This window comes from Diaphorina citri, unplaced genomic scaffold (assembly GCF_000475195.1).
Source record: "Diaphorina citri unplaced genomic scaffold, Diaci psyllid genome assembly version 1.1 scaffold1617, whole genome shotgun sequence".
NCBI lineage: Eukaryota > Metazoa > Arthropoda > Insecta > Hemiptera > Psyllidae > Diaphorina > Diaphorina citri.
In genome coordinates, this window is record NW_007379043.1 from 1 (window position 1) to 25720 (window position 25720).

Consider the following 25720-nt stretch of genomic DNA (forward strand, 5'->3'; position numbering starts at 1 on the left):
GTGAGTCTATAGGCTCTATCTGAATTTCTAGATCCTTTCAAGTAGAAGTAGAATGGTCTTCAACTACATATTATATAAGTGAAGACTGCTTTCTACTTTTTATCAACTTCAATTTACATACTGTGTCCTTTTGGCAAGAATCATAGAGGTGTCAGTTGTGATGTTTGGAATAAATATTCACGTTACACAGGGTGCGCCAGAATTAAGGTGACGGAATGTATCCGTGACAGCTTATTGTGCGTGGACCTTCATGGGTTAAGAACAATTCTTAACTAGGAGTCATTCTCTCCCTGATAATATCTTCCATCGTTCTTTTCATTTTATCGCAACTATTTCTGGAGCAGGAGAATGGTCTGGTCTGTTCAGTCCACTCACTCAGCACATAGTCCAAGGTGACTGGAGTGTCAATGTTCAGCTGGAACGCAAGTAAGCACAGGGACAGATTCTGTCCCGTACAATGCAAGTCGAGACTGCTGTCCAACAGTTTCAGAGCCGCCTCAGAGTCCTTTCTTCGCTGCTTGGCATTCTTATTGGGCGTACTTCCCCAGCTACCCACTGTGTAGGGGAAGCGTCCTTTGTATAGGTGCTCGCGAATACTGCGCGCGTAGGTCTGCTTGAACCAGGATACCTGAGTGAGAAGAAACGTGGAGATTGCAAACAAAGCTTTACCTTGCAAAGCAGATGACTGGGCTTACATACTATTTCTACACTGTAGCCCTAGTACTCGTAGCTCAAAGGTACTCGTTATTCGAGAGAACGGGGTTCGAGACCCAGTACGTAGCAAGATGAGAATTTTGTAGCATCATTTTAAGATGGATATTAAATTCGTAAAAAGTTTTGATACTATTTCTACACTGTAGCCCTAGTACTCGTAGCAGAGGTACTCGTTATTCAAGAGAACGGGGTTCGAGACCCAGTACGTAGCAACATGAGAATTTTGTAGCATCATTTTAAGATGGATATTAAATTCGTAAAAAGTTTTGCTTAAAGAAATTAACAATTTATTACTATTACTATTAGCCTCTCTAGAAGCTGGAGCAATTGGAACTTACCCCTACTGTACCACTCTGTTGTAGTATATGTAGCACATTGAGTATAATATCAACTACACATTGAAGTAGAGCTACAGCTTCCACTACAATATCAGAACCAGCTTGCTTCCTGTCTGCCACGACTTCTATGAAAGTTTCCATCAAGAGAGGCATCAACATTTGGGTGTAGTTCTGTCAAAACAGAAAATGAGATTAGAAAGCATTCCTTTTAGGGTGTCAATGAAGAGACAACGGTAAATAAAGGAGCCATAATTTGACATATGCTTTTGTGCTTTACTATTTTTAAAAAGTCAACGAAAAGGTTCGAGAAGTTGACATTTATAACGGTAGCCTACTGCTGGAGTAAGGAATTTTAATTGTGTTAAGCATATTTAAATGCTTGTCACAAACATCGTTCCCCGATTATTTCACCTAGATAAATTTCATGACATGACTTAGACTCGTACCACCAACCTCCAGATCCAAAGTCCAACGCGTTAACAACTGCACCACTGAGGTTGGTCTGCTTACAAGACTCGTACCACCAACCTCCAGATCCAAAGTCCAACGCGTTAACAACTGCACCACTGAGGTTGGTCTACTGCTGGAGTAAAGGGATTCTTTAGTCCCAATCGACGAATATATATATAATATGAACTATTGTTATTATTACTAGGTATTTACTGGTGCATTATTATTTCCATTCTGAACGTACTCCTGATTCTTGTTCAATTTTACCTGTACATCATCCAGAGTTTCATTGGATGTGATTTTCTTGTCATAGATGAAAGACTTGCCAGGTTGCTGTGAGCAATACAGAGGGACGTGACGAGTTGAAGACGTGACTACAATTTCTCTGGAGACATTAGAACTGGAGGACTCTGTAAATTAAATTTCATTGTTATTTCTGTTCTTGCCCATAATCAAGATACCTTCCTATTCAATCTATTCACCTGTTATTTATTTTCATTAGTAATTTTTAATGAATATTATAATAATAATATGTAAAAATAAAACATATAAAATGTCAAAGTACTAGTCTACAACTTACTTGTTTTAAACAGATGAACAATTGCAAGCAGCATGGATCTCAACCTTGTGAGTACTTTGATTCGAAACACAGTTGTTGTGGTACGACTATCCAAATCCACTGTCAACTGTCTGGCCTGTTCATGACTGCGGGTCTGAGAGGATATCATGTCAAGAAAGTGAGGGAGTAATGAGCGATAGTTGGCTGTCAGGATTGGACATTGCTCAAGCAGAACATCAATTATGAGGAGAGAGTCTTCTCGGACTCCAGCATCCAAATGACTCATAGCACAGGCCAGGTAGCGAACAACTATTTCAAACAGAGGGGCCAATTCTTCTTCGGTGACCTGCAAATGAATTATGAAGCTAGAGTAGAGTTATGAAATCAAGCATGTTGAAAAAAAAAAAGTGCTCACAAGGTTGAGATCCATAATGCTTGCAACTGTTCACTGAGTGTTAAAGCTACATCTCTATTTGGCAGAGGAATCGACCGCCCTTGAGTTTGGTGTCCTCAGAAGCTGAAATCCCCAATTTACCTACTCTTTCATCAATCCTAACCATATGACTTCCAATATGTGACCGAGTCACTGATATGGATATAATCACCATACTTATAATTGCTTAAGTCAAGTGATGTGTTGGAAATGGTCGTATACTAGTTAAGAATTGTTCTTAACCCATGAAGGTCCACGCACAATAAGCTGTCACGGATACATTCCGTCACCTTAATTCTAGCTTGATCCATATTACTTTAAATTGGTGATGGAACGTGTCCATGACAATAAGTGTGCATGAACCTTAAGAGGTAAACTATATCACAACTTTGGTGTTCGCTGCAGCTGCAGCAATGTAGGATTTTCCAATTTCTCAATAATCCAGCACCCATTGTTTATCTACCATGCTCGCACCAGTCATTATGTGCATTTATATTACATAGCTACTCATTTTCGTCACGAGGCTGAGTGGACCCCGATTGCCTGGTCCAACTTTGATGGAATTTGGGTTCCTTGAATCAAGGCACATCAATCCTTGAAATTTGGGGTCCCAGAACTGAGTTGTTCCATTTTTGGTTTCCTGGGAATATCCTTTCAATACTAGTCATTAAAATATATCCTTGTGTTCTTTCTACAAAAATGATTTTGTCAAAAGATCCCAATTCTTGGTAAAGCCTAAAGCCCTAAAGCAATAGGTAAAAAGAAAAAAATATCTTTTGAGTGATTGTAAATGAAACCTATTCTCTGTCCTCTTTATTACATAAAACTTTCCTATATATATGTACCTTCTTTCCTATTTCAATACATGCTAATTGCATTCATAATACTAGTCATAAAAATACATCCTTGTGTTCTTTCTACAAAAATGATTTTGTCAAAAGATCCCAATTCTTGGTAAAGCAATAGGTAAAAAGAAAAAAAAGTCAACCATTCTTATCTTTTGAGTGATTGTAAATGAAAACCTATTCTCTGTCCTCTTTATTACATAAAACTTTCCTATATATAGTTACCTTCTTTCCTATTTCAATACATGCTAATTGCATTCATACATACATTTGTCTCAACTTGGCAAAAGAGTTTGAGTGAGGTCTACAATTCACAGAACTACTAGTGTAGATAAATTAAGGAGCGCGGTAGCGCTCCGCCCCGCCAAGTCAAGAAAGTTTGACCGCGCTATTACCAAGTAGGTATGCATGTATTTCTAAATTCAGAGGAGATTTGAAAGGTATTTTGAATTGAAATGCAAATGTAAGTTTACCTGAGAAAACATGGCTGAGAGGAGCTTAACAGCTGCTTTCCGTGTAGTTGCACTGATGTCCAACATTAGTGGGGAAACACTGTCCCCAAGTAGGTATGCATGTATTTCTAAATTCAGAGGAGATTTGAAAGGTATTTTGAATTGAAATGCAAATATAAGTTTACCTGAGAAAACATGGCTGAGAGGAGCTTAACAGCTGCTTTCCGTGTGGTTGCACTGATGTCCAACATTAGTGGGGAAACACTGTCCAAGATTGAGGAGAAGTGAGATTTAATAACACTAGTTGGGTTGAGTGTGATAATCTCAAGTAACCCAGACAAGCCATCTTGCTTCACTGCTGAATTGTTGTGTCTCAAACGAGACATCAATTCCTGTGAATAATAGTGAAAATGTAACAATGAATTGGAAATTTTACTTTGGTATTCAAAATGGAAGAACAAAAATAATTATAAAATCACAAAAGTTCCCGCCCTTTTTTTATCTAAACAAAGATGTTCCTTTTCTACCCCCAATACCTGACTAGGTAGGTACCTACTTTAAAATGGAAATCAAAAACTTTAGAGAAGAGCTTGTGAACAGCTATAATTATAAAATCACAAAAGTTCCCGCCCTTTTTTTATCTAAACAAAGAAGTTCCTTTTCTACCCCCAATACCTGACTAGGTAGGTACCTACTTTAAAATGGAAATCAAAAACTTTAGAGAAGAGCTTGTGAACAGCTGATGCCAAATGATGGGACAGTGCCCCCACCACCAACTGACCACTGTCAACAATAACACCGCCATCATCGTCAGTTTCCTTGAAAAAGTCCACGGAGATGGACAAAACTTGAGTCGGATAAGATCAAAACCAGAACGTGTATCCATTGTATCTTATAAAGGTAGGTAATAAGTTTGTAGTTACCTATTTCATAACTTTAAAAACTTTAGAACTGTTTAGTCATAGGCTCTTCTAAAATAAAACTCTTCAATTGTGTACTTACATACATACTTGCTTTTCAAAATATTTAATGTGTAGATACTGATTTTTCAAGACCAAATAATGTGCAAAAGACATGTTCAACAAATTCTCAGGAGTGGGGGAAAAAAGATAATAAACCCAGAAAGTAACATTGACTCTTACCTTGACACTCAGTTTTCTTTGCACCGATAACAGTTCATTTTCTCCCCTCTCCTTCAGTTGCTCCCTTATGACAATCCGTTTCACCTTGAATTCTGTGTTTGTCACATTTTGACCCTTTGGCAGGATTGTTTTATAAGACTTTCTCAGCTTAACTCTGGCCTTTTCTTTCTTCACAAACTTCTTGTGCCCTGTCTTGACCATGATTTGATGGCTTTAGTTCAGTTGATGGTTGGGTTGTTAGTTAAATTTTTATCTGAAATGAAAGATGAGAAAATGATTACTGACCTATACTTACCTCCACTATAACATTCAAAATTCCCACTGATAAAGGGTACATATTATTCTTCTTTGCTTTTTCCCATGTTCAGATGGGGTTGTTGTTCTTTGTCAGCCTCTCAATCAACCCTAGCTAGGGTCTATGCTTTGGCGGTTTAGGTTACAATTTTTTACTTTCCTTATCCTATAGGAAGGAAAGTAATGTAATCGGGTCAAAATTTCGATGGTCAGTTTTTAGTGCCAAAACACGTATTTAGTTAAGTTGATGGTTGGGTTGTTAGTTAAATTTTTATCTGAAATGAAAGATGAGAAAATGATTACTGACCTACTTACCTCCACTATAACATTTTCAAAATTCAACAAAAAACAAAATCCCTCAAAAAAGAAAGTTCGATAAAAAATTTTGAAATAAAAGAAAAGTACGTTTCCACGTTTAGCACGTGCTACAGTGTTGCGAGATTGGGCGCAAAAAAATGCAGTAAATGCACACTGTGTGACTGTGCATAATTTCCTCTCCGACCGGGTGACCGAAAGATGAATCGAATAGAATATTAGAGAACCTCGGTGTTTTTTTTTTTATTCCCTAGTTGAATTTATTACAAAAAAAAGATTCCTTTTTGTTTTTGTTCGAGTTCATTTCGAGAAATCGATGCCAAGAAAAATGGAAAATAAATTTGAATCACTCGCGAGCGCGCCAAAACGCTACTAGATCAGAAAATGGCCGCCCCCTCCTTTGATGACGTCATGGATCTCAAGATTTGTGTTTACATTTAGCAATGCATGCAGATTTCGATTTGAGTTTGGATTTTGAAAGACCTCAGGGTGTACTCAGGAACTCAGGGGTTGTTAAAAAGTACTCAGGGTGACATAGGCTATTTGAAATTGTCACATTCTATCCTGATTCAAAATGGCGGCGGTTCAAAGTTATGCCCATTACACTGCACTGAGGGAGGTGAGGGAGCGCATAGCGCGACAGTGTGTGGTGGTCCTATATACAAAGGAAGGGTCAATCACTAGCAGAAAGTAAAAAAAAATAGAATGTACAGGGTGAGGTGCAGCAATTTCCTTTTTGAAACATCAATTAAAAAAAAAATCTGATACTTTCTTCACTTCTGTCGATGGATTAGCATCAATTTGACTTCATGTTGTTTTGAAAAGTACTGCATTCAAATGACAAGCGCCATTCTTGATACACTGATGGACGCAATTTCTGGTTTCTTTCTACTTTCTCCAACATTGCTACCGGTAGATGGCCTATTTCTTGTCAGATGTTGTGCTTCCATTCTTCAAGGGCCCTAAGATGATATTTGTAAACTTCAGCCTTCAGGTAGTGTTGAGTTGGAGTTCTAATGTAGTAAGAAAAGATCACTTTGAAAATAGAACATTGGAACGAATTTATTTTGTGTAGACTCACCAGAGCGAAAACCAAGACTGAGGATTGAATCAATTCACTCTAGCCAATATTGGATATTGGAAAACCGAAATACACTGGTTCGAAACCACCATCATACACAACATTCCCTTCGTCAGGATAAGCCTTCACATCTCTTCAATTAATCTTCTGGTTCTTCTAATTACCCGAGTAGTACGACGAGGCACTTGCACTTCAGGACTGACCGTTGGAGTTCCATAAGCTTCAGAACTTGTTGGACTTTCCAAAATTGAAGGATTTCTAGGAGTGATGGGACTTTCAGGAGATGCAAGGTTTCTAGGAGTCGTAGGAGTTCCAGGAGATTCAAGGTCTCTAGGAGTCATAGGAGTTCCAGGAGTTGAAGAACACCCAGGACTTTGGGAATCTTGATGTTGAGAACATTGAGGTAGAGGAGATATATGGACTCTATTTCTCCTATACTCATGTCCCTCTTCATCCATCACGTTATAAGACCTAGGATTTTCCAGTGTTGACGAAATGACACCAGGCGTTGTTTGAATCTCTAATGTGCCACATTCATTTAGAATATACAAGGTGCGCCAGACTGACAATGGCTCAGGGTAGGTAGATCTCATCATTTCAACAAGGTTCTGCAGGTCATTTTCCTAACTTCGGCTTCGTTTCTGAGAAAAGTCCAAAAAACCACTTTTTAAAAAATACAGACCTTGTGTCAGTTTTTAGGTCATAACTTTTTAATTTTAATTGATAAACTGTTTTTGTTAAAGCTACGAGCCAGAGCACAAAATTTTATTTTTATTACTATTATTTTTTTCACCTTAATATGTACGATTTTTTCGTTACGAAATACACAGTTTTTGCCCAAAATTTTACTAGGGCAGAGAACTCCATCTTTCAGGAAAACTTGCGCTTTATTCAAGTCAAGGATCAGGCGCCCACATACGGTCAGTAGTGTTTTAGCCTCGTGGATGTTTTTAAGGTTGTTAAGTGGTTATTTATCTGGGAAGGACGTGAGTGAAAAAGGCAAATAAGATCTCATTATCATCCTTGAACAGAACACAAGGTTTCCTGAAAAATGAAGATCTGTCCTAAAAAAAAATGGACAAAAATCGCGAAATACGCGTAAAAATCGGACATAAGGTAAATTTTTCGAGCTTTAAATAACATAATTATATCAAAACTGAACTTTGGAAATCATTTCTCAGATGTATTCGGATCAAAATTTTATGCTCTGGCTTGAGGTTTTAATAAAAACAGTTGATCCATGAAAAATATTAAAATGAAAAAGTTACGATATAAAAACCGATACAAAGTCTGTAATTTTTTAAAAAGTGTTTTTTTTTTTTACTTTTCTCGGAAACGAAGCCGAAGTTAGGAAAATGACCCACAGATCCTTGTTGGAAACAATGAGACCTACGTACCTTGAGCCGTCGTCAGTGTTTTTCTGGCGCACCCTGTGTAACGTGAATATTTATTCCAAACATCACAACTGACACCTCTATGATTCTTGCCAAAAGGACACAGTATGTAAATTGAAGTTAGAATCAATTCACTCTAGCCAATATTGGATATTGGAAAACCGAAATACACTGGTTCGAAACCACCATCATACACAACAGGTAGCCCCATAAAACCCCAAGAAGGACACCATAAAAAAGATGAAACGCAATTGTAAAAGACGAACATTTACCTGATAGGAAAAGACCCCATAAAACCCCAAGAAGGACACCATAAAAAAGATGAAACGCAATTGTAAAAGACGAACATTTACCTGATAGGAAAAGATCACATTTGAAGCTGATGGTAGCAGACTGAGATTGCAATAGATTTACACAATCCAAACATTTGGGCAACAATCGTATAGGGTTCCTGCTGAATAGGTTCATGCTGAGGTTTACCTTTTCCTACCGGGTAATTCTACCCTTATCCTCAATACATTTGGACTTGATCTAAAGAGTCTGAAAACAGAACGTTTCGATTTCCCAAATGATCTTGCTCCGGCAAAAACTACGGGAAATTTATTGATAAAAAATAAAAAAATAATATCTCCTTATCCTCAATACATTTGGACTTGATCTAAAGAGTCTGAAAACAGAACGTTTCGATTTCCCAAATGATCTTCCTCCGGCAAAAACTACGGGAAATTTATTGATAAAAAATAAAATATCTAAACATAACCTAAAAATGATAAAGGACGACTTGAGTTGTATAAATAATATCTAAACATAACCTAAAAATGATAAAGGACGACTTGAGTTGTATTCCATTATGTGAAATTTAATGTAGTCAAAAAGTCAAACGTGGCTGAACCAATGAGATTGTGAGATTTCGTCCAAAACGGAATCTCATTGGTTAAGCCATGTTTGATCTAGTTTTGTTTGCGTAATATACAACTCAACTTTGCTTTTCCTCTGTTGTACAGGGTTGTCAGATGCAAATTATGCACGGAAAATGTGTGCATATTTTATCTACCTAATAAAATACAACTCAACTTTGCTTTTCCTCTGTTGTACAGGGTTGTCAGATGCAAATTATGCACGGAAAATGTGTGATTTTATCTAGTGTCGGATCAACTCATGATAAATGAAAACGGGCCTTTAATAATAATAATAATAATAATAGATCAGTTGCGCTTACGTGGGTGATGTTTCAAAGTCATAGAGCAGGAATAATGAGGACCATCGAAATTTTTCTTTTTCTTACTTGAACGATCAGTTGCGCTTACGTGGGTGATGTTTCAAAGTCATAGAGCAGGAATAATGAGGACCATCGAAATTTTTCTTTTTCTTACTTGAACACCGGTAAGTCTTGAACTCTGACGTCACGGCATACGCTCCCGTAGGCGATGACGTCACATCAAATGTCCCAAGTAAAGCTCCCTCGCAGGCAACACATTAATCTGTTTATGCGCATGCATTTCTGCGCAATTCATGTTTGTGCGCATAACTTTCTGCGCATCATCTGAAGTCTGACGTCAGAGTTCAGGACTATATGACGGAAAATAAAACTTGAATTTTCGACCTTTTACAGTTATTTTTTCGGAGAGTTGACCTCAGATTTGGATTTTTCACAACTTTTTACTTAGGAATCGACCATTTATTAATAATTTTTACCCATTTGCAACTGCTCCATAGCCCGTCCCTTATACCTTTTTTTATTACTGTCGCAATAATAAAGGAAGGACGGGCTAAAAAGTCACAATAAAATATGCATTGCAGAAATGAGGTGTACGAAAAGTCTTTGGCTTAAAATCGGGACTTAATGGGAAATGAATGGACGATATTCCCAAATCTATCATTTACCTGCAGGATTGAGGCACTGGACCAGGCAAAAATCTGTGGAAATGTATCCACCGTCCCAGAAGGTTCTTGGCTCGAGGAACTAAAGGCAGAGGGTATTGAGATCAGTGATGTTGGCTCAAGTACTGACATAGACATATTGCTGGGATCTGATATTGCTGGTAAGCTTTGGTCTGGTAAATGTGTTCAATTAAAATCAGGATTAGTTGCCATGGAAACACATCTGGGATGGACCCTATCGGGCAAACTTCCAATTAGTACAACAATGTTATCTGACAACATTGCAACTGTAGTGACCAATTTGTATGTGAAAGAAGCTAACATAACAGATCTATGGACATTAGATGTTCTTGGAATAAAGGACCCTACGGAAAATGCGTCAAAGCATGACATTGAAAGGATTACACAAGAACATTTTCTATCCACAGTGAGAGTCAATGAAGACAACCGTTTTGAAATCCATCTACCTTGGCTAGAGAATCATCCACCTCTAAAAAAAGTACTAGTTCAGAAGCCAAGACAATGAAAAATTGCTACAATAAGGAGCTGTCACAAATGAGCAATGACCAGTGTTATTATAGGGTTATGTTCAATACAGTAAAAAGGAACTTTCTTTTTCATTGTTGTGGCTTTTGAAAAATCAGAAAAAAAGTGCTTGCAAGCCTTGGTTTGAGCTATAAAACCTAGCCTAGTTGGTGAACAAAGCCTAACCTAAAGGAAAAGTTCATAGACACTTGCTTCACTATGACTGTCATTCTGCCTGCTTTTTAGAATGTACAGGGTGAGGTGCAGCAATTTCCTTTTTGAAACATCAATTAAAAAAAAAATCTGTGATACTTTCTTCATTCTGTTGATGGATTAGCATCAAGAAATGTTGGAAATTTGACTTTATGTTGTTTTGAAAAGTACTGCATTCAAATGACAAGCGCCATTCTTGATACACTGATGGAGGCAATTTCTGGTTTCTTTCTACTTTCTCCAACATTGCTACCGGTAGATGGCCTATTTCTTGTCAGATGTTGTGCTTCCATTCTTCAAGTTTGGTTGAGATGGGTGCTGCGCTTGGCGGTATTTTGACCGCTTTTGGACAGATTTCGACCGTTTTTTGGCGGTTTAAATGATTACTGACCTACTTACCTCCACTATAACATTTAAAATTTCCACTGATAAAGGGCACATATTATTCTTCTTTGCCTTTTCCTATGTTCAGATGGGGTTGTTGTTCTTTGTCAGCCTCTCAATCAACCCTAGCTAGGGTCATTGCTTTGGCGGTTTAGGTTACAATTTTTTTTTACAAAGGATGCCCTTTGCACTCAACCTTTGCTAGTTTGTTAACAAATTAATTTATTTACTTAAGTTGTAAGATCAGGTACAAAAATATACATATACATAAGATACAGGGTTCCACTCACTTACAGTTTATCTTTTGTTTTTTGCTTGTCTACTAATTAATTGTCATGTTCTCTGCTGTTTAAAATAAAACAAAGTAGGTACCTATCTTGTTCAAAAATAATAATGATATTCTTGATCCCATTCGTAAACATCAAAAGGTCTTTGCCACTATCAGAATAAGTTTGTTAGCAAAGGAAATAGGTACATGTAACAGGTTGGTATCCTCGCTGTCTAAAGTTCCCCAGCCAGACAAAGGGTACAGACATCGTCAAATTCTCAAGTCAGTTGGTCCAGACTCAAACAAGGAGTTCTGTTGCGAGAATCTTAATTTGAATTTTTCCGCTGTTGAAAATATTGTCACTTGTTGTACATGGGTAGAAGATGCGAATTCGGTTTCATGGGTACAGACATCGTCAAATTCTCAAGTCAGTTGGTCCAGAATCAAACAAGGAGTTCAGCCTTTGGTTGTAACTTGGATTACTTTTTGACCATGTATAAAGTAGGTAGTAGGTACCTTGTACGTATGTCCAATCAACACATGTAGATTAGAGAAAAAATACTTACCACAGAACTGAAAACAGTGAAAACTGAATAACTGATCCTTCTTCGGTCTATCAACGAAAGTGTTTGAACTTTGAACTTTGAAAATTTGAAATTTTGAAATAAAAGCACGTGCTACAGTGTTGCAAGATTGGGCGCAAAAAAAGCACAAGCACAATGTGTCACTGTGCATAATTTCCTCTCCGACCGGGGACCGGCCGGGTGACCGAAAGATGAATCGAATAGAGAACCTCGGTGTTTTTTTTTTTATTCCCTAGTTGAATTAATAGAACAGTTGCGCTTACTTGGGTGATGTTTCAAAGTCAGAGCAGGAAAAATGAGGACGTCACATCAAATATCCCGAGCAAAGCTGCCTCGCAGACAACACATTAATGTGTTTGTGCGCATACGTTTCTGCGCAGTTCTTTCTGCTCCTCCGCTAGCGCGCTTGCATAGTGGCGCTACCTAGCGGACGAAAAAAACGACTGCGTAAAGTCTGACGTCACACATCTTTGAACTCTTTCATTAGAACGGAAGATAAAAATTGAATTTTCGACCTTTTACAGTTATTTTTTCGAAATTTTGACCTCAGATTTGGATTTTTCACTACTTTTTACATAGGAATCGAGCATTCATTAATAATTTTTACCTATTTGCAACTGCTCCATTATTACAAAAAAAAAAAAGTAAGATTCCTTATTTTTGTTCGAGTTCATTTCGAGAAATCGATGCCAAGAAAAATGGAAAATAAATTTGAATCACTCGCGAGCGCGCCAAAACGCTACTAGATCAGAAAATAGCCGCCCCCTCCTTTGATGACGTCATGGATCTCAATTGAGATCCATCTTAAGATTTGTGTTTACATTTAGCAATGCATGCAGATTTCGATTTGAGTTTGGATTTTGAAAGACCTCAGGGTGTACTCAGGGCTGTTAAAAAGTACTGAGGGCTGTTAAAAAGTACTCAGGGTGAGGGTGACATAGGCTATTTGAAATGGAGCAGTTGCAAATGGGTAAAAATTATAAATAAATGGTCGATTCCTATGTAAAAAGTTGGGAAAAATCCAAATCTGAGGTCAAAACTCCGAAAATCAACTGTAAAAGGTCGAAAATTCAATTTTTATAATGAAAGAGTTCAAATATTTGTGACGTCAGACTTAACGCAGTTGCTATTTTTGTCCGCTAGGTAGCGCCACTATGCAAGCACGCTAGCGGAGGAGCAGAAAGAACTGCGCAGAAACGTATGCGCATAAACACATTAATGCGTTGCCTGCAAGGAAGCTTTGCTCGGGAGTCGGGACATTTGATGTGACGTCATCGCCTACGGGAGCGTATGCCGTGACGTCAAAGTTTACGATTTACCGGTATTTTTTAAATCGATTTATCTCGGGATCTAGAAGTCGTAGAAGAAAAAGAAAAATTCCGTTGGTCCTCATTTTTCCTGCTCTATGACTTTGAAACATCACCCAAGTAAGCGCAACTGAACAATAAATAACGTTATTTAACAAAATCTTCTACTTCAGACCAAAATAAATTATATAAGTGTGTTTCTACCAAATACATAGATAAGAAGCTTGATTTTTACAATCGAAACTTTTGATTAATAACGAGATTAACGAGTGACCTAAAGGGATTTGGCACTAATGCGTAAACAAATTATTTGACCAAACATGCACATACCTACTCAGTTTAACTGAACCTTGTTCAAGGAAATGCGTTTGCGCCAAGAAAAAAAAAAAATCATTTTAATGGCCTAATAAATTGGTTTCACTAATTGTCCAATGTCTATGAAGATTTATTTGATAGCAGACCTAATGGAATTTAAATATTGTTGATCTTCTATGCATACCTACTCAGTTTAACTGAACCTTGTTCAAGGAACTGCGTTTGCGCCAAGAAAAAAAAAAAATCATTTTAATGGCATAATAAATTGGTTTCACTAATTGTCCAATGTCTATGAAGATTTATTTGATAGCAGACCTAATGGAATTTAAATATTGTTGATCTTCTACACAGCATTTGCTCCCTGTAAGAAAAACAAAGAGAGTATAATAATGTGAATTGTGAGCTTTAAGAAAGTGCCTTCTAATCGGCATACTTTTTCTTCAGTCTTAACTGGATCATCAAGCAAAATTTCATATAAACATGATAGGAAAGCTATGTTGTTAGCAAATATACAAAACTGCAGCTTTGGACACTACATTTCAATGAATCTACCTCTTCTTAAATTACTTACTTTATCTAACAAATTTATTTATTATTTGTTAAGTAATTGTTTGAATCCTCAGTCTTAACTGGATCATCAAGCAAAATTTCATATAAACATGATAGGAAAGCTGTGTTGTTAGCAAATATACAAAACTGCAGCTTTGGGCACTACATTTCAATGAATCTACCTCTTCTTAAATTACTTACTTTATCTAACAAATTTATTTATTATTTGTTAAGTAATTGTTTGAATCTCTAATGTGCCACATTCATTTAGAATATACAAGGTGCGCCAGACTGACAATGGCTCAGGGTAGGTAGATCTCATCATTTCAACAAGGTTCTGCAGGTCATTTTCCTAACTTCGGCTTCGTTTCTGAGAAAAGTCCAAAAAACCACTTTTTAAAAAATACAGACCTTGTGTCAGTTTTTAGGTCATAACTTTTTAATTTTAGTTGATAGACCGAAGAAGGATCAGTTCTGTGGTAAGTATTTTTTCTCTAATCTTTAGGTGTTGATTGGACATACGTACAAGGTACTTTTATACAGTTCAAAAAGTAATCCAAGTTACAACCAAAGGCCAAACTCCTTGTTTGATTCTGGACCAACTGACTTGAGAATTTGATGATGTCTGTACCCTTTGTCTGGCTGGGGAACTTTAGACAGGGAGGATACCAACCTGATATATGTACCTATTTCCTTTGCTAACAAACTTATAGTGGCAAAGACCTTTTGATGTTTACGAATGGGATCAAGAATATCATTATTATTATTATTTTTGAACAAAATAGGTAGGTACCTACTTTGTTTTATTTTAAACAGCAGAGAACATGACAATTAATAGACAAGCAAAAAACAAAAGATAAACTGTAAGTGAGTGGAACCCTGTATCTTATGTATATTTTTGTACCTAATCTTACAACTTAAGTAAATAAATTAATTTGTTAACAAACTAGCAAAGGTTGAGTGCAAAGGGCATCCTTTGTAAAAAAAAATTGTAACCTAAACCGCCAAAGCAATGACCCTAGCTAGGGTTGATTGAGAGGCTGACAAAGAACAACAACCCCATCTGAACATAGGAAAAGGCAAAGAAGAATAATATGTGCCCTTTATCAGTGGGAATTTTAAATGTTATAGTGGAGGTAAGTAGGTCAGTAATCATTTTCTCATCTTTCATTTCAGATAAAAATTTAACTAACAACCCAACCATCAACTTTAATAATCCAAAGGGAGTTTTTAGTGATCCAAAAAGGAGGAGTCTTTGAAAACTCTTGTTTGGACCATTAAAAACTACAGTATGTACATTGAAGTTGATAAAAAGTAGAAAGCAGTCTTCATTTATATAATATGTAGTTGAAGACCATTCTACTTCTACTTGAAAGGATCTAGAAATTCAGATAGAGCCTATAGACTCACCATCTTTCTTATATGTGATCCCATGAATGGTACCAGGGGTATCATCCTCCAGTTCTGCATAGGCTTGAATGAGGGCTTTCTGTTGATCACTCAGTTTCCTTGGCATCCTCACTTTCAGGTGAACATAATGGTCGCCATAACCTTGGGAGCCCATTTTTTTCAGGCCTTTCTCTTTTAGTCGAATTTTCGTGTGTGATGAAGAACCAGGCTCGATCTGGAACATTCAAATATGATCTCAACTAGGGGGGCTGCTGTTAGGCCAAAGGAGGGTCCAACTTTTAAATCTTAAATTTAAGAACCCCCTGCTTGTATAGTGGAGGGGGGGGATACCTACCAGTACAGTCTGATCATCATAGATGCCAGGGATCCGAATAGTACCTCCCAGGACAGCTTGTGACAAAGATATTTCTGCATTTGAATGTATATCAGGACCATCTCTCTCAAAGATATCAGACTTTTCTACTCTAAATGTGATGTAGATTTCTTTCTTGCTCTTTCCTACATTCATTCGCACAGTTTGTCCATCTTCTACACCAGCTGGGACTGGAACAGTGATGGTTTGCCTCTGAGCAAACTGTCCTTTGCCATCACAGGTTGTGCAAGGATTTTTGATCAGATTTCGACTACCTGTGGAACAAATGAGGGGATATTTTAATGTTGGCTAGAAAATTCACTTTATACCTAATTGTTTTACTAGTTTGTCCTAAATACCTAGACTAGACTAGACTAAGTACAAGATAATTTCAAAAAATAATAATACCTATTATGTATCTTACCTTTGCAATACCTGCATGTAGATCTCATCACAAAAGGCCCCGTACTGATAGTTTCCAATCCAGTACCATTACAATAATGACATTTCTGAGCTTTAGTACCAGGTTCACATTTCTCTCCATGACAGCGGGTACAAGTGTCCATAATTTTTAACACAACATCCTTATTCACTCCACGTGCTGCTTGGGTGAAAGTCAATTTCATTATGATTTCTTGTGGCTGACTAAATCCAAAACCTTCGGAAAAGCCACCTTCCTGGCTCCCACCAAAGCCACCTGTCTGACCAAAAATGTTGCGGAAAAGTTCTTCAGGATCTATTGTTGAGTGAAAGTTCCAGTTGGCACTTCCATAGTTTCCAGCACCACCCATTCCTTCACGGCCCATTTGTTCTGAGGTGGCCCCAAACTGATCATACTGACTCCTCTTGGTATCATCACTGAGAACCTAACAAAAGAGAGATTTTGTTATTGTTATTTTGAATAATTTATGAACAAAAATTTAATTATATTCTAACTAGGTACCTACTTAAAAAGAATCCATGGACTAGATAGTGCGTTTCTAACAATATACTTCTTCGAAATTCCGCAATTTTAGCGCTAGTGTCGTTGTTGATTTTGAACCACGCGTTTGTTCCTCGGATCACTTTGTGAACTATGTGCATGGCAGTGAGGCAGGCCAAGTTCCGGCCCCAGCACACCAGTGTAATATACAGGGTGTGCCAGAAAAACACTGACAATGGCTCAGAGTAAGTAGATGTCATCATTTCCAACAAGGTTCAGTGGTCATTTTCTTAACTTTGGCTTCGTTTTCGAGAAAAGTAAAAAAAAAAAACACTTTAAAAATCACATAACTCATGATTAGTAGGTACAGATTTACTAGGTCCCAAATTCCACTCTAGGAATACTTTAGTATGGTCTGAACTCTGAACACAACAATGATTTTCACCATGTATCAGCATCATAACAAGTTATTACCTCATAGGCTTCAGATACTTCTTGAAATTTTTTTGCAGCATTTGGGTCTGTTTTATTTGTGAGAACTCTGAACACAACAATGATTTTCACCATGTACAGTCGACTCTCGATAATTCAAACCTTCAATAATTCGAAACTCTTGATAAATCGAAGCAACTGTCCGGTCCCTTGGAAAACTCTCGATATTTCGGAAAAAATCAATGCATTTAGGTACGCTCGATAAATCGAAGTAAAAAGAATTGGACCAAGAAAAAAAACACTCTATAATTCGAAGTTTGTCTACCAAAAACACTCGATAATTCGAAATTTCCAGTTTAAATTGTTGATCTCTGTGCTCTCCCTCCTCTTATGTTTTTCTCTTGATCCTTTCATATTTTGGAAATTGTGGCCTGTATCAGAGTTTAATAAGGAAAGTAAAAAACAATCTAAAAAATATTATGAAATCCTGGGAGTATCAAAAAATGCCAGTGCTAAAGACATCAAGAAAGCTTATTATCAGTTAGCTAAAAAATACCATCCAGACACAAATAAAACAGACCCAAATGCTGCAAAAAAATTTCAAGAAGTATCTGAAGCCTATGAGGTAATAACTTGTTATGATGCTGATACAGTCGACTCTCGATAATTCGAAATTGGAGGGACCTGACTATTATTTCGAATTATCGAGAGTTTCGATTTACCGAGATGTTCGAAGTGGCAAAGACCTTTTGATGTTTACGAATGGGATCAAGAATATCATTATTATTATTATTTTTGAACAAAATAGGTAGGTACCTACTTTGTTTTATTTTAAACAGCAGAGAACATGACAATTAATAGACAAGCAAAAAACAAAAGATAAACTGTAAGTGAGTGGAACCCTGTATCTTATATATATTTTTGTACCTAATCTTACAACTTAAGTAAATAAATTAATTTGTTAACAAACTAGCAAAGGTTGAGTGCAAAGGGCATCCTTTGTAAAAAAAAATTGTAATTGCGATAAAATGAAAAGAACGATGGAAGATATTATCAGGGAGAGAATGACTCCTAGTTAAGAATCGTTCTTAACCCATGAAGGTCCACGCACAATAAGCTGTCACGGATACATTCCGTCACCTTATTTCTAGCTTGATATATATTACTTTAAATTGGTGATGGAACGTGTCCATGACAATAAGTGTGCATGAACCTTAAGAGGTAAACTATATCACAACTTTGGTGTTCGCTGCAGCTGCAGCAATGTAGGATTTTCCAATTTCTCAATAATCCAGCACCCATTGTTTATCTACCATGCTCACACCAGTCATTATGTGCATTTATATTACATAGCTACTCATTTTCGTCACGAGGCTGAGTGGACCCCGCAACAGCCAGTCACGGAATCAATCATTTGCATGATACAAAATTGTTGACCCCGCCGGGAATCGAATCCGGGTCTCCCGCGTGCAAGGCGAGTGTAGTGACCACTAGGCCATGAGAGCTGACGTGACCAAAGTTATGATTTCATTACACAAACGGCATTTATTTTTTATTTACCCTAAAAGATACACAAAAAACACACTTACTCACTTCCTTTCCTCAGTAAATTCACCCCTGATTTTGTTCCCAGCAAGCATCAAATGTTCGCGAAGTCTGAAGCCAACCATCCTGGCTTGTTTAGACGCTGCAAAATTTTGACCCCGACGGGAATCGAATCCGGGTCTCCCGCGTGCAAGGCGAGTGTAGTGACCACTACGCCATGAGAGCTGACGTGACCAAAGTTATGATTTAATTACACAAACGGCATTTATTTTTTATTTACCCTAAAAGATACACAAAAAACACACTTACTCACTTCCTTCTCTCAGTAAATTCACCCCTGATTTTGTTCCCAGCAAGCATCAAATGTTCGCGAAGTCTGAAGCCAACCATCCTGGCTTGTTTAGACGCTCTCGTATCCAAGCGTGATCTTAGACAATGTATTACAGTGACGGAAACTCTGCTTTCCCTGGCCAAAGATCCGGACCTGAAGTTTGTAGTGTTCCCCTATCTGTACAACATTGTCATCCGAGTAGACGTGACTAAATTGGCCAAGTAAGTTAAATGAGATTTTTTTTTTTTGTTAGAAAAAAAGATTTCAATTAGCTCCTCAGTTCTCGCGTAGCTCAGTGCGCTTTGAAATGATCTCAGATAAGTATGAATTACGTAAGACTGTCCGTTTAGAACAAGATATCCTGTTGTGCTAACAATTTAATAAAGTATGTACCTCTTTATTCATGTAATCTTGCTTACAAATTGGGAAAGATAATGGTTTACATCACTTTCTGCCCTCAGAAAAACCCGTATTGAGGATTGGCTCGATACACTGCCCACCTATCTTTGTCAGAAGCAAGCAATACCTCGCTCTGTAGTGAATTCCATCATGACTTTGGCTGCACGGAAAATACCTGCCTTACAGAATAGTATTGATAGTCATATTGAAGTCATACTAGGTAAGTGGAAAATGAAAAATCTGGTGTGAACATCACACGACTTTCCTTATCCTATTGAATGATGCTTATTTGAGTGTTCTTTTAACCTAACTTTTACAATACCTCTAATTGTTTAGTCGATATATCTAAAAACCGCCAAAAAACGGTAGGAAACCGCCAAAAAGCGGTCAAAATACCGCCAACCGCAGCATCTATCTTAACCAAGTTTCATGTCGCATCCTTGTCACATTTGTGAACTATATGCCAAATTTCAAGTCTCTAGCTCATACCATTCCCGAGATATTGTTAAATTATAGCGAAAACCGTCAAAAAGCTGTAAAATGCCGCCAAGCGTTGCACCGGTTTTAACCAAAAGTTTCGTGTCGCATCCTTGTCACATTTCACAGCTACATACCAAATTTCAAGTCTCTAGCTCTTACCCTTTTCGAGATATTTTGTTTACATACAGACAGACACACACACGGACCAATGGCTGAAACTTTGGATTTAGGCTCTAGGGACCTCAAAACGTGTTTTGGCACTAAAAACTGACCATCGAAATTTTGACCCGATTACATTACTTTCCTTCCTATAGGATAAGGAAAGTAAAAAAGGAAAAAATATGAAAATTTGAAAGTATGAATAATTTTGTACTGACTCAAATATATCCTGATTTCAAAATGATAGGGCAGAAAATCGAAAAGCAGGAATGATTGAACCAACTCTTTTAGAATACCTTTGTATATGATTTTTTATAGAGTTGCGGTAGATCAGGATTCAGGATGAAACCCCATGTGCAAATATTCTTGCATTTCTTGCAACCTCGTATCTTTTCACGACCCTAACCAAACTAGGTGAGGTCAATGTCAATTAACTGGTTAGTCATATAATGGAGGGCAAAACCTCCATCGTGATAAGACCTTGGTTGTCTAAAGTGACATAAAACCTTAATAAATAAGAATAAAACCCCAATACTGTTTGTCCTAAATGTCTCCACGTTTCTCTACGTTCAACAAGAGCTCAGCAGAACTGTTCCGGATAGCATTTAACCAAGTTTCATGTCGCATCCTTGTCACATTTGTGAACTATATACCAAATTTCAAGTCTCTAGCTCATACCATTCCCGAGATATTGTTAACTTACAGCGAAAACCGTCAAAAAGCGGTAAAATGCCGCCAAGCGTTGCACCGGTTTTAACCAAAAGTTTCGTGTCGCATCCTTGTCACATTTCACAGCTACATACCAAATTTCAAGTCTCTAGCTCTTACCCTTTTCGAGATATTTTGTTTACAGACAGACACACGGACCAATGGCTGAAACTTTGGATTTAGGCTCTAGGGATCTCAAAACGTGTTTTGGCACTAAAATCTGACCATCGAAAATTTGACCCGATTACATTACTTTCCTTCCTATAGGATAAGGAAAGTAAAAAATCTGGTGTGAACATCACACGACTTTCGGGTCTTAACCAAAAGTTTCGTGTCGCATCCTTGTCACACTTAGCAAGAGATAGGGCAGAAAATCGAAAAGCAGGAATGATTAAACCAACTCTTTTAGAATGCATTTGTATATGAATTTTTATAGAGTTGCGGTAGATCAGGATTCAGGATGAAACCCCATGTGCAAATATTCTTGCATTTCTTGCAACCTCGTATCTTTTCACGACCCTAACCAAACTAGGTGAGGTCAATGTCAGTTAACTGGTTAGTCATATAATGGAGGGCAAAACCTCCATCGTGATAATACCTTGGTTGTCTAAAGTGACATAAAACCCCAATAAACAAGAATAATACCCCAATACTGTTTGTCCTAAATGTCTCCACGTTTCTCTACGTTCAACAAGAGCTCAGCAGAACTGTTCTGGATAGCAACCAACAAAGTGAGAATTGCCATGATGATCGCCAAACATCCGGAACGTATAGGTACGCGAAGAAGAAATATCTCCAAAGTCTAATGTTTACACTTTTCACAGAAATTCTTGTTCCTTTCAGACTGTCTTCCCGAGTTGGAGAAACCTTGGTTGTCTAAAGTGACATAAAACCCCAATAAACAAGAATAAAACCCCAATAAACAAGAATAAAACCCCAATACTGTTTGTCCTAAATGTCTCCACGTTTCTCTACGTTCAACAAGAGCTCAGCAGAACTGTTCAGACCTTCACTTTGTTCGGTCAATAATTATGGAAATGCCATTATACGACCATTTCCAACACATCACTTGACTTAAGCAATTACAAGTATGGTGATTATATCCATATCAGTGACTCGGTCACATATTGGAAGTCATATGGTTAGGATTGATGAAAGAGTAGGTAAATTGGGGATTTCAGCTTCTGAGGACACCAAACTCAAGGGCGGTCGATTCCTCTGCCAAATAGAGATGTAGCTTTAACACTCAGTGAACAGTTGCAAGCATTATGGATCTCAACCTTGTGAGCACTTTTTTTTTTCAACATGCTTGATTTCATAACTCTACTCTAGCTTCATAATTCATTTGCAGGTCACCGAAGAAGAATTGGCCCCTCTGTTCATGATGATCGCCAACATCCGGAACGTATCCAGGCACGCGAAGAAGAAATATCTCCAAAGTCTAATGTTTACACTTTTCACAGAAATTCTTGTTCCTTTCAGACTGTCTTCCCGAGTTGGAGATCTCTGACTGCCAGGGTAACACAGATGAGGTATTATCCGTGAAGAAGTCACTGGCTAGACTTATCTATTGGGTTCAAGATTGGGATGAAGAGTTGAGCGAGGAAATATGTGTGGCATTGAGGAAGCAACATTTTGGTCCTCTTACGCCGGATGTACAGGATTTGTGGTTTCTCAGGTGAGTCTAGTAGTTGAACCCGAAAATAGAATGGAGGAGTTGCAATTGGGAAAATATTATTAATGAAAGGTCGATTCTTACGTAAAAAGTTGTGAAAAATCCAAATCTGAGGTCAAAACTCCGAAAAAGTAACTTTAAAAGGTCGAAAATTCACGTTGCAATTGGGAAAATATTATTAATGAAAGGTCGATTTTTACGTAAAAAGTTGTGAAAAATCCAAATCTGAGGTCAAAACTCCGAAAAAGTAACTTTAAAAGGTCGAAAATTCAATTTTTAACGGCTGTTCTAATGAAAAAGTTCAAGGAGTTCAGAAACGCTTGCGCATAAACAAACGAAGTGGGAGTCATGAATTATGACGTCATCGCCTACGGGAGCGTATGCCGTGACGTCAAACTTCACGATTTACCGGTATTTTTTAAATCGATTTACATATCTCGGTATCTAGAAGTCGTAGAAGAAAAAGGAAAATTCCGTTGGTCCTCATTTTTCCTGCTCTATGACTTTGAAAAGCGCGACAGCTGTATTTTTTTTCTATCATTATCTTTATTTTGACCTTCGAAGGTACAAAGTTCCCCACTGTGGCAAATGGCTCCAATCTATTTAATGAGATTTTATTTAGTTGTACTATTAAAATATCTCATCCAAAAATATTCCTAACTCTCCGATACTCATGATACTCAGGCCTATGGACTGCTTTAGTAATGACGTAAATTTTGACGTATTTTACAGGGTGCGGCTTTTTTGAAACTTCGATTTAAAAAAGGTTGTCATCCTTAACTGATGATTAATGCTGAATTATTATCAAGAAATGTTGGAAATTTGATTTTAAGAAGGTTTGAAGAGTCCACCATTCAAATGACGACCGCCATTGACGATACATTCTGGAGGCGATTTCTGAGATTTCGCTCTACTTTTCCAACGTTGCAACAGGTATACGGCCTATTTCGCGGCGAATGTTGTGCTTTAACTCTTCAATTGTTCTTTTACGATCATTGTAAACTTTGGATTTGAGGAAACCTAACGGGGTTATTAACATTCGCCGAGAAATATGCCGTATACCTGTTTGCAATTTTAGAAAAGTAGAGCGAAATCTCAGAAATCGCCTCCAGAATGTATCGTCAATGGCGGTCGTCATTTGAATGGTGGACTCTTCAAACCTTCATAAAATCAAATTTCCCACATTTCTTGATAATAATTCAGCATTAATAATCAGTTAAGAATAACAGCCTTTTTTTAAATCGAAGTTTCAAAAAAGTAAATAACCGCGCCGCACCCTGTAGAACGTTCATTAATGACTTTTCAATAAGTCAAACTTGGCCTTTATGGTTGTACTCACAGTAACGTCACAGTTTCGTCGTCTACTGTTTCTTTGAAAGCCTAAAGAAAATTTCCGTACCAAGTAGGTAGGTACAAACGGAATTCCTTAAAATTGAAAATTTTGTGTAAAAAAGGCCCTTCTTATTCCTACGTAGGTCAAAAATACTACACCACATGAATATAACTGAGAATGTTGTCTTTTTTTATGCATTGCAGAAATGAGGTGTACGAAAAGTCTTTGGCTTAAAATCGGGACTTAATGGGAAATGAATGGACGATATTCCCATCTTGACGTGGGATTTAGGTACAACACCGAACCTATTTTTCACGTACTATAATTTCCATGCAAAAGGATTTTTTTTTTTCAACGGTTTAACACCGATATTGACAGTTAATGACCAGGACCACTAACTGAGATTAAACTTGGTTTAAGTTAACCTACTGGGTTAAGCAATCTATCTGATTAGTTGATTGTAAACCAATCGTTTAACACGAACTAACTTTTGGCCATAAGGTCTTTTTACAATCGTAGTTTTACTCCCCATCGATTGTGGACATACAATCCGGCAACTCACATTGACGGCATCCAGCCTGAGTGGAGCCAGGATAACATTCCATGGAAGAAGATCCTTGGGCAGATAGTCACATTCAATTACCAATCATGCAAAACATTGCTTAACTGTGGATACAGAACAAGACTCGGTGTATCCAACGAGCAATACATAGATGCTTATTTCCATGCAAAAGGAAAAGACCTCTTATTTTAATTACGATAAAAAAAAATAATAATAATAATCTTAGTACCTAGCTGTAAAAATATTTAAGTTATTAGTTATTTAAAAATTATTTAACCAGATATAGTTTATGATATTGTTGTTAATCTTGTATTTTCCTGTAAATACGAGGTATCTGTGATTAAAGTTGATTTTGATATATTTTTTTTTTCTCAGTCTTTTTTACAGTACACAGTACCTCTTATACCGCCCGCACACTAACAATACTTTTGTCAATATATTGCCAATACTGCAAAAATATCGATTTTCCATATTATTGTCAATATACTGACAACACATCAATACAAGTATTGTCAATATTCATCATCGTGTGTGAGCGTTATTATCTAAGTACAAGTACATCGACCTTTGAATTTCTTGGGTTCGAAGCCTGAAGTTTCGAGATTTTTATTATAGATTTTTTTATATAAAAAAATCTCAAAAGCCGCCTGTTTTTCCTTACGGGATGGTCGAAGAAAATTGATCGATAAGATGAACTTCTTTTTTACTTGATTTATTAACTCAAGTTTCCATTTATTAATCCAACATATCAAGGGGACATAAAAAAAATCATATTAGTGGTATACATACCCATCCGTAAAAGCAAAGCTTGTCGGGGAACTTAAACAGAACTTACAACTTTTTAGTTGTTCAAGTTTCCATTTATTAATCCAACATATCAAGGGGACATAAAAAAAATCATATTAGTGGTATACGTATACATACCCATCCGTAAAAGCAAAGCTTGTCGGGGAACTTAAACAGAACTTACAACTTTTTAGTTGCCTTTCTATTTATAGGATTAATCATATTAGTGGTATACATACCCATCCGTAAAAGCAAAGCTTGTCGGGGAACTTAAACAGAACTTACAACTTTTTAGTTGCCTTTCTATTTATAGGATTGTATTGTGATCTCAGTGAGCAATGGAATCTTATGAATGATAGAAAATGTATGTTCCAAAGCTAAACTGAGGATTGTCAGATGGTAAGAATTAGATGTTTGTCCTAAATGTGATTACAAATAAATTTTTTGAGGGTTTTTATTAAATGCATGCCCATGTGACTAATTGCTTGCAATGACTACTAAAAAAAAAAAAAAAAAAAAAAAAAAAAATATAACCCTGACTAATCGCTTGCAATGACTACTAAAAAAAAAAAAAAAAAAAAAA

General features: G+C 37.1%; 3 protein-coding genes across 7 annotated transcripts; 1 reads left to right on the top strand and 2 right to left on the bottom strand.

The window, feature by feature from the left end:
* Positions 1 to 375: 375 nt before the first annotated feature.
* On the bottom strand, positions 376 to 12015 carry LOC103516617 (testis-expressed protein 10; the record flags this gene model as incomplete). Of its 2 annotated transcripts, XM_026828957.1 has the most annotated exon segments (7): positions 376 to 628; positions 1053 to 1223; positions 1770 to 1912; positions 2083 to 2407; positions 3977 to 4183; positions 4934 to 5186; positions 11855 to 12015. In XM_026828957.1, coding segments are annotated over 6 exon segments (1300 nt in total), but the record flags the coding sequence as incomplete, so codon positions are not given.
* Positions 7395 to 17546, bottom strand: LOC103516618 (protein tumorous imaginal discs, mitochondrial). Of its 3 annotated transcripts, none has more exons than XM_026828958.1 (6): positions 17202 to 17543; positions 16230 to 16671; positions 15788 to 16080; positions 15454 to 15667; positions 13698 to 13855; positions 13378 to 13528 (listed from the first exon to the last, which is right to left on the bottom strand). In XM_026828958.1, exons 1-5 carry the CDS (start codon positions 17292 to 17294, stop codon positions 13794 to 13796), a joined length of 1104 nt encoding a protein of 367 aa, XP_026684759.1. In that variant the 5' UTR covers positions 17295 to 17543; the 3' UTR covers positions 13378 to 13528; positions 13698 to 13793. The 3 variants fall into 3 exon arrangements, with proteins under 3 accessions (XP_026684760.1, XP_026684759.1, XP_017302619.1); XM_017447130.2 differs by having other exon boundaries at positions 13379 to 13509; positions 13679 to 13855; XM_026828959.1 differs by lacking the exons at positions 13378 to 13528; positions 13698 to 13855 and adding an exon at positions 7395 to 8126 and having other exon boundaries at positions 15337 to 15667; positions 17202 to 17546.
* A 637-nt stretch (positions 17547 to 18183) lies between these two features.
* On the top strand, positions 18184 to 25629 carry LOC108253337. Of its 2 annotated transcripts, none has more exons than XM_026828961.1 (5): positions 18184 to 18233; positions 19058 to 19256; positions 19497 to 19654; positions 22264 to 22459; positions 25451 to 25629. In XM_026828961.1, exons 1-5 carry the CDS (start codon positions 18188 to 18190, stop codon positions 25461 to 25463), a joined length of 612 nt encoding a protein of 203 aa, XP_026684762.1. In that variant the 5' UTR covers positions 18184 to 18187; the 3' UTR covers positions 25464 to 25629. The 2 variants fall into 2 exon arrangements, with proteins under 2 accessions (XP_026684762.1, XP_026684761.1); XM_026828960.1 differs by lacking the exon at positions 25451 to 25629 and adding an exon at positions 23993 to 24127.
* Positions 25630 to 25720: the final 91 nt, after the last annotated feature.

Excerpts from the sequence above, each read along its gene's own strand:
- LOC103516618 (XM_026828958.1), bottom strand. The coding sequence starts at position 17,294 with ATGGTGAAAATCATTGTTGTGTTCAGAGTTCTCACAAATAAAACAGAC. Across the intron at positions 16,081-16,229 it reads TACATGCAGGTATTGCAAAG|GTAGTCGAAATCTGATCAAA; the intron begins GTAAGATACATA and ends TTTGTTCCACAG. Across the intron at positions 15,668-15,787 it reads ATGATGATCAGACTGTACTG|ATCGAGCCTGGTTCTTCATC; the intron begins GTAGGTATCCCC and ends TGAATGTTCCAG.
- LOC108253337 (XM_026828960.1), top strand. The coding sequence starts at position 18,188 with ATGAAAAGAACGATGGAAGATATTATCAGGGAGAGAATGACTCCTA. Across the intron at positions 19,257-19,496 it reads GACGTGACTAAATTGGCCAA|AAAAACCCGTATTGAGGATT; the intron begins GTAAGTTAAATG and ends TTCTGCCCTCAG. Across the intron at positions 19,655-22,263 it reads TCATATTGAAGTCATACTAG|ACTGTCTTCCCGAGTTGGAG; the intron begins GTAAGTGGAAAA and ends TGTTCCTTTCAG.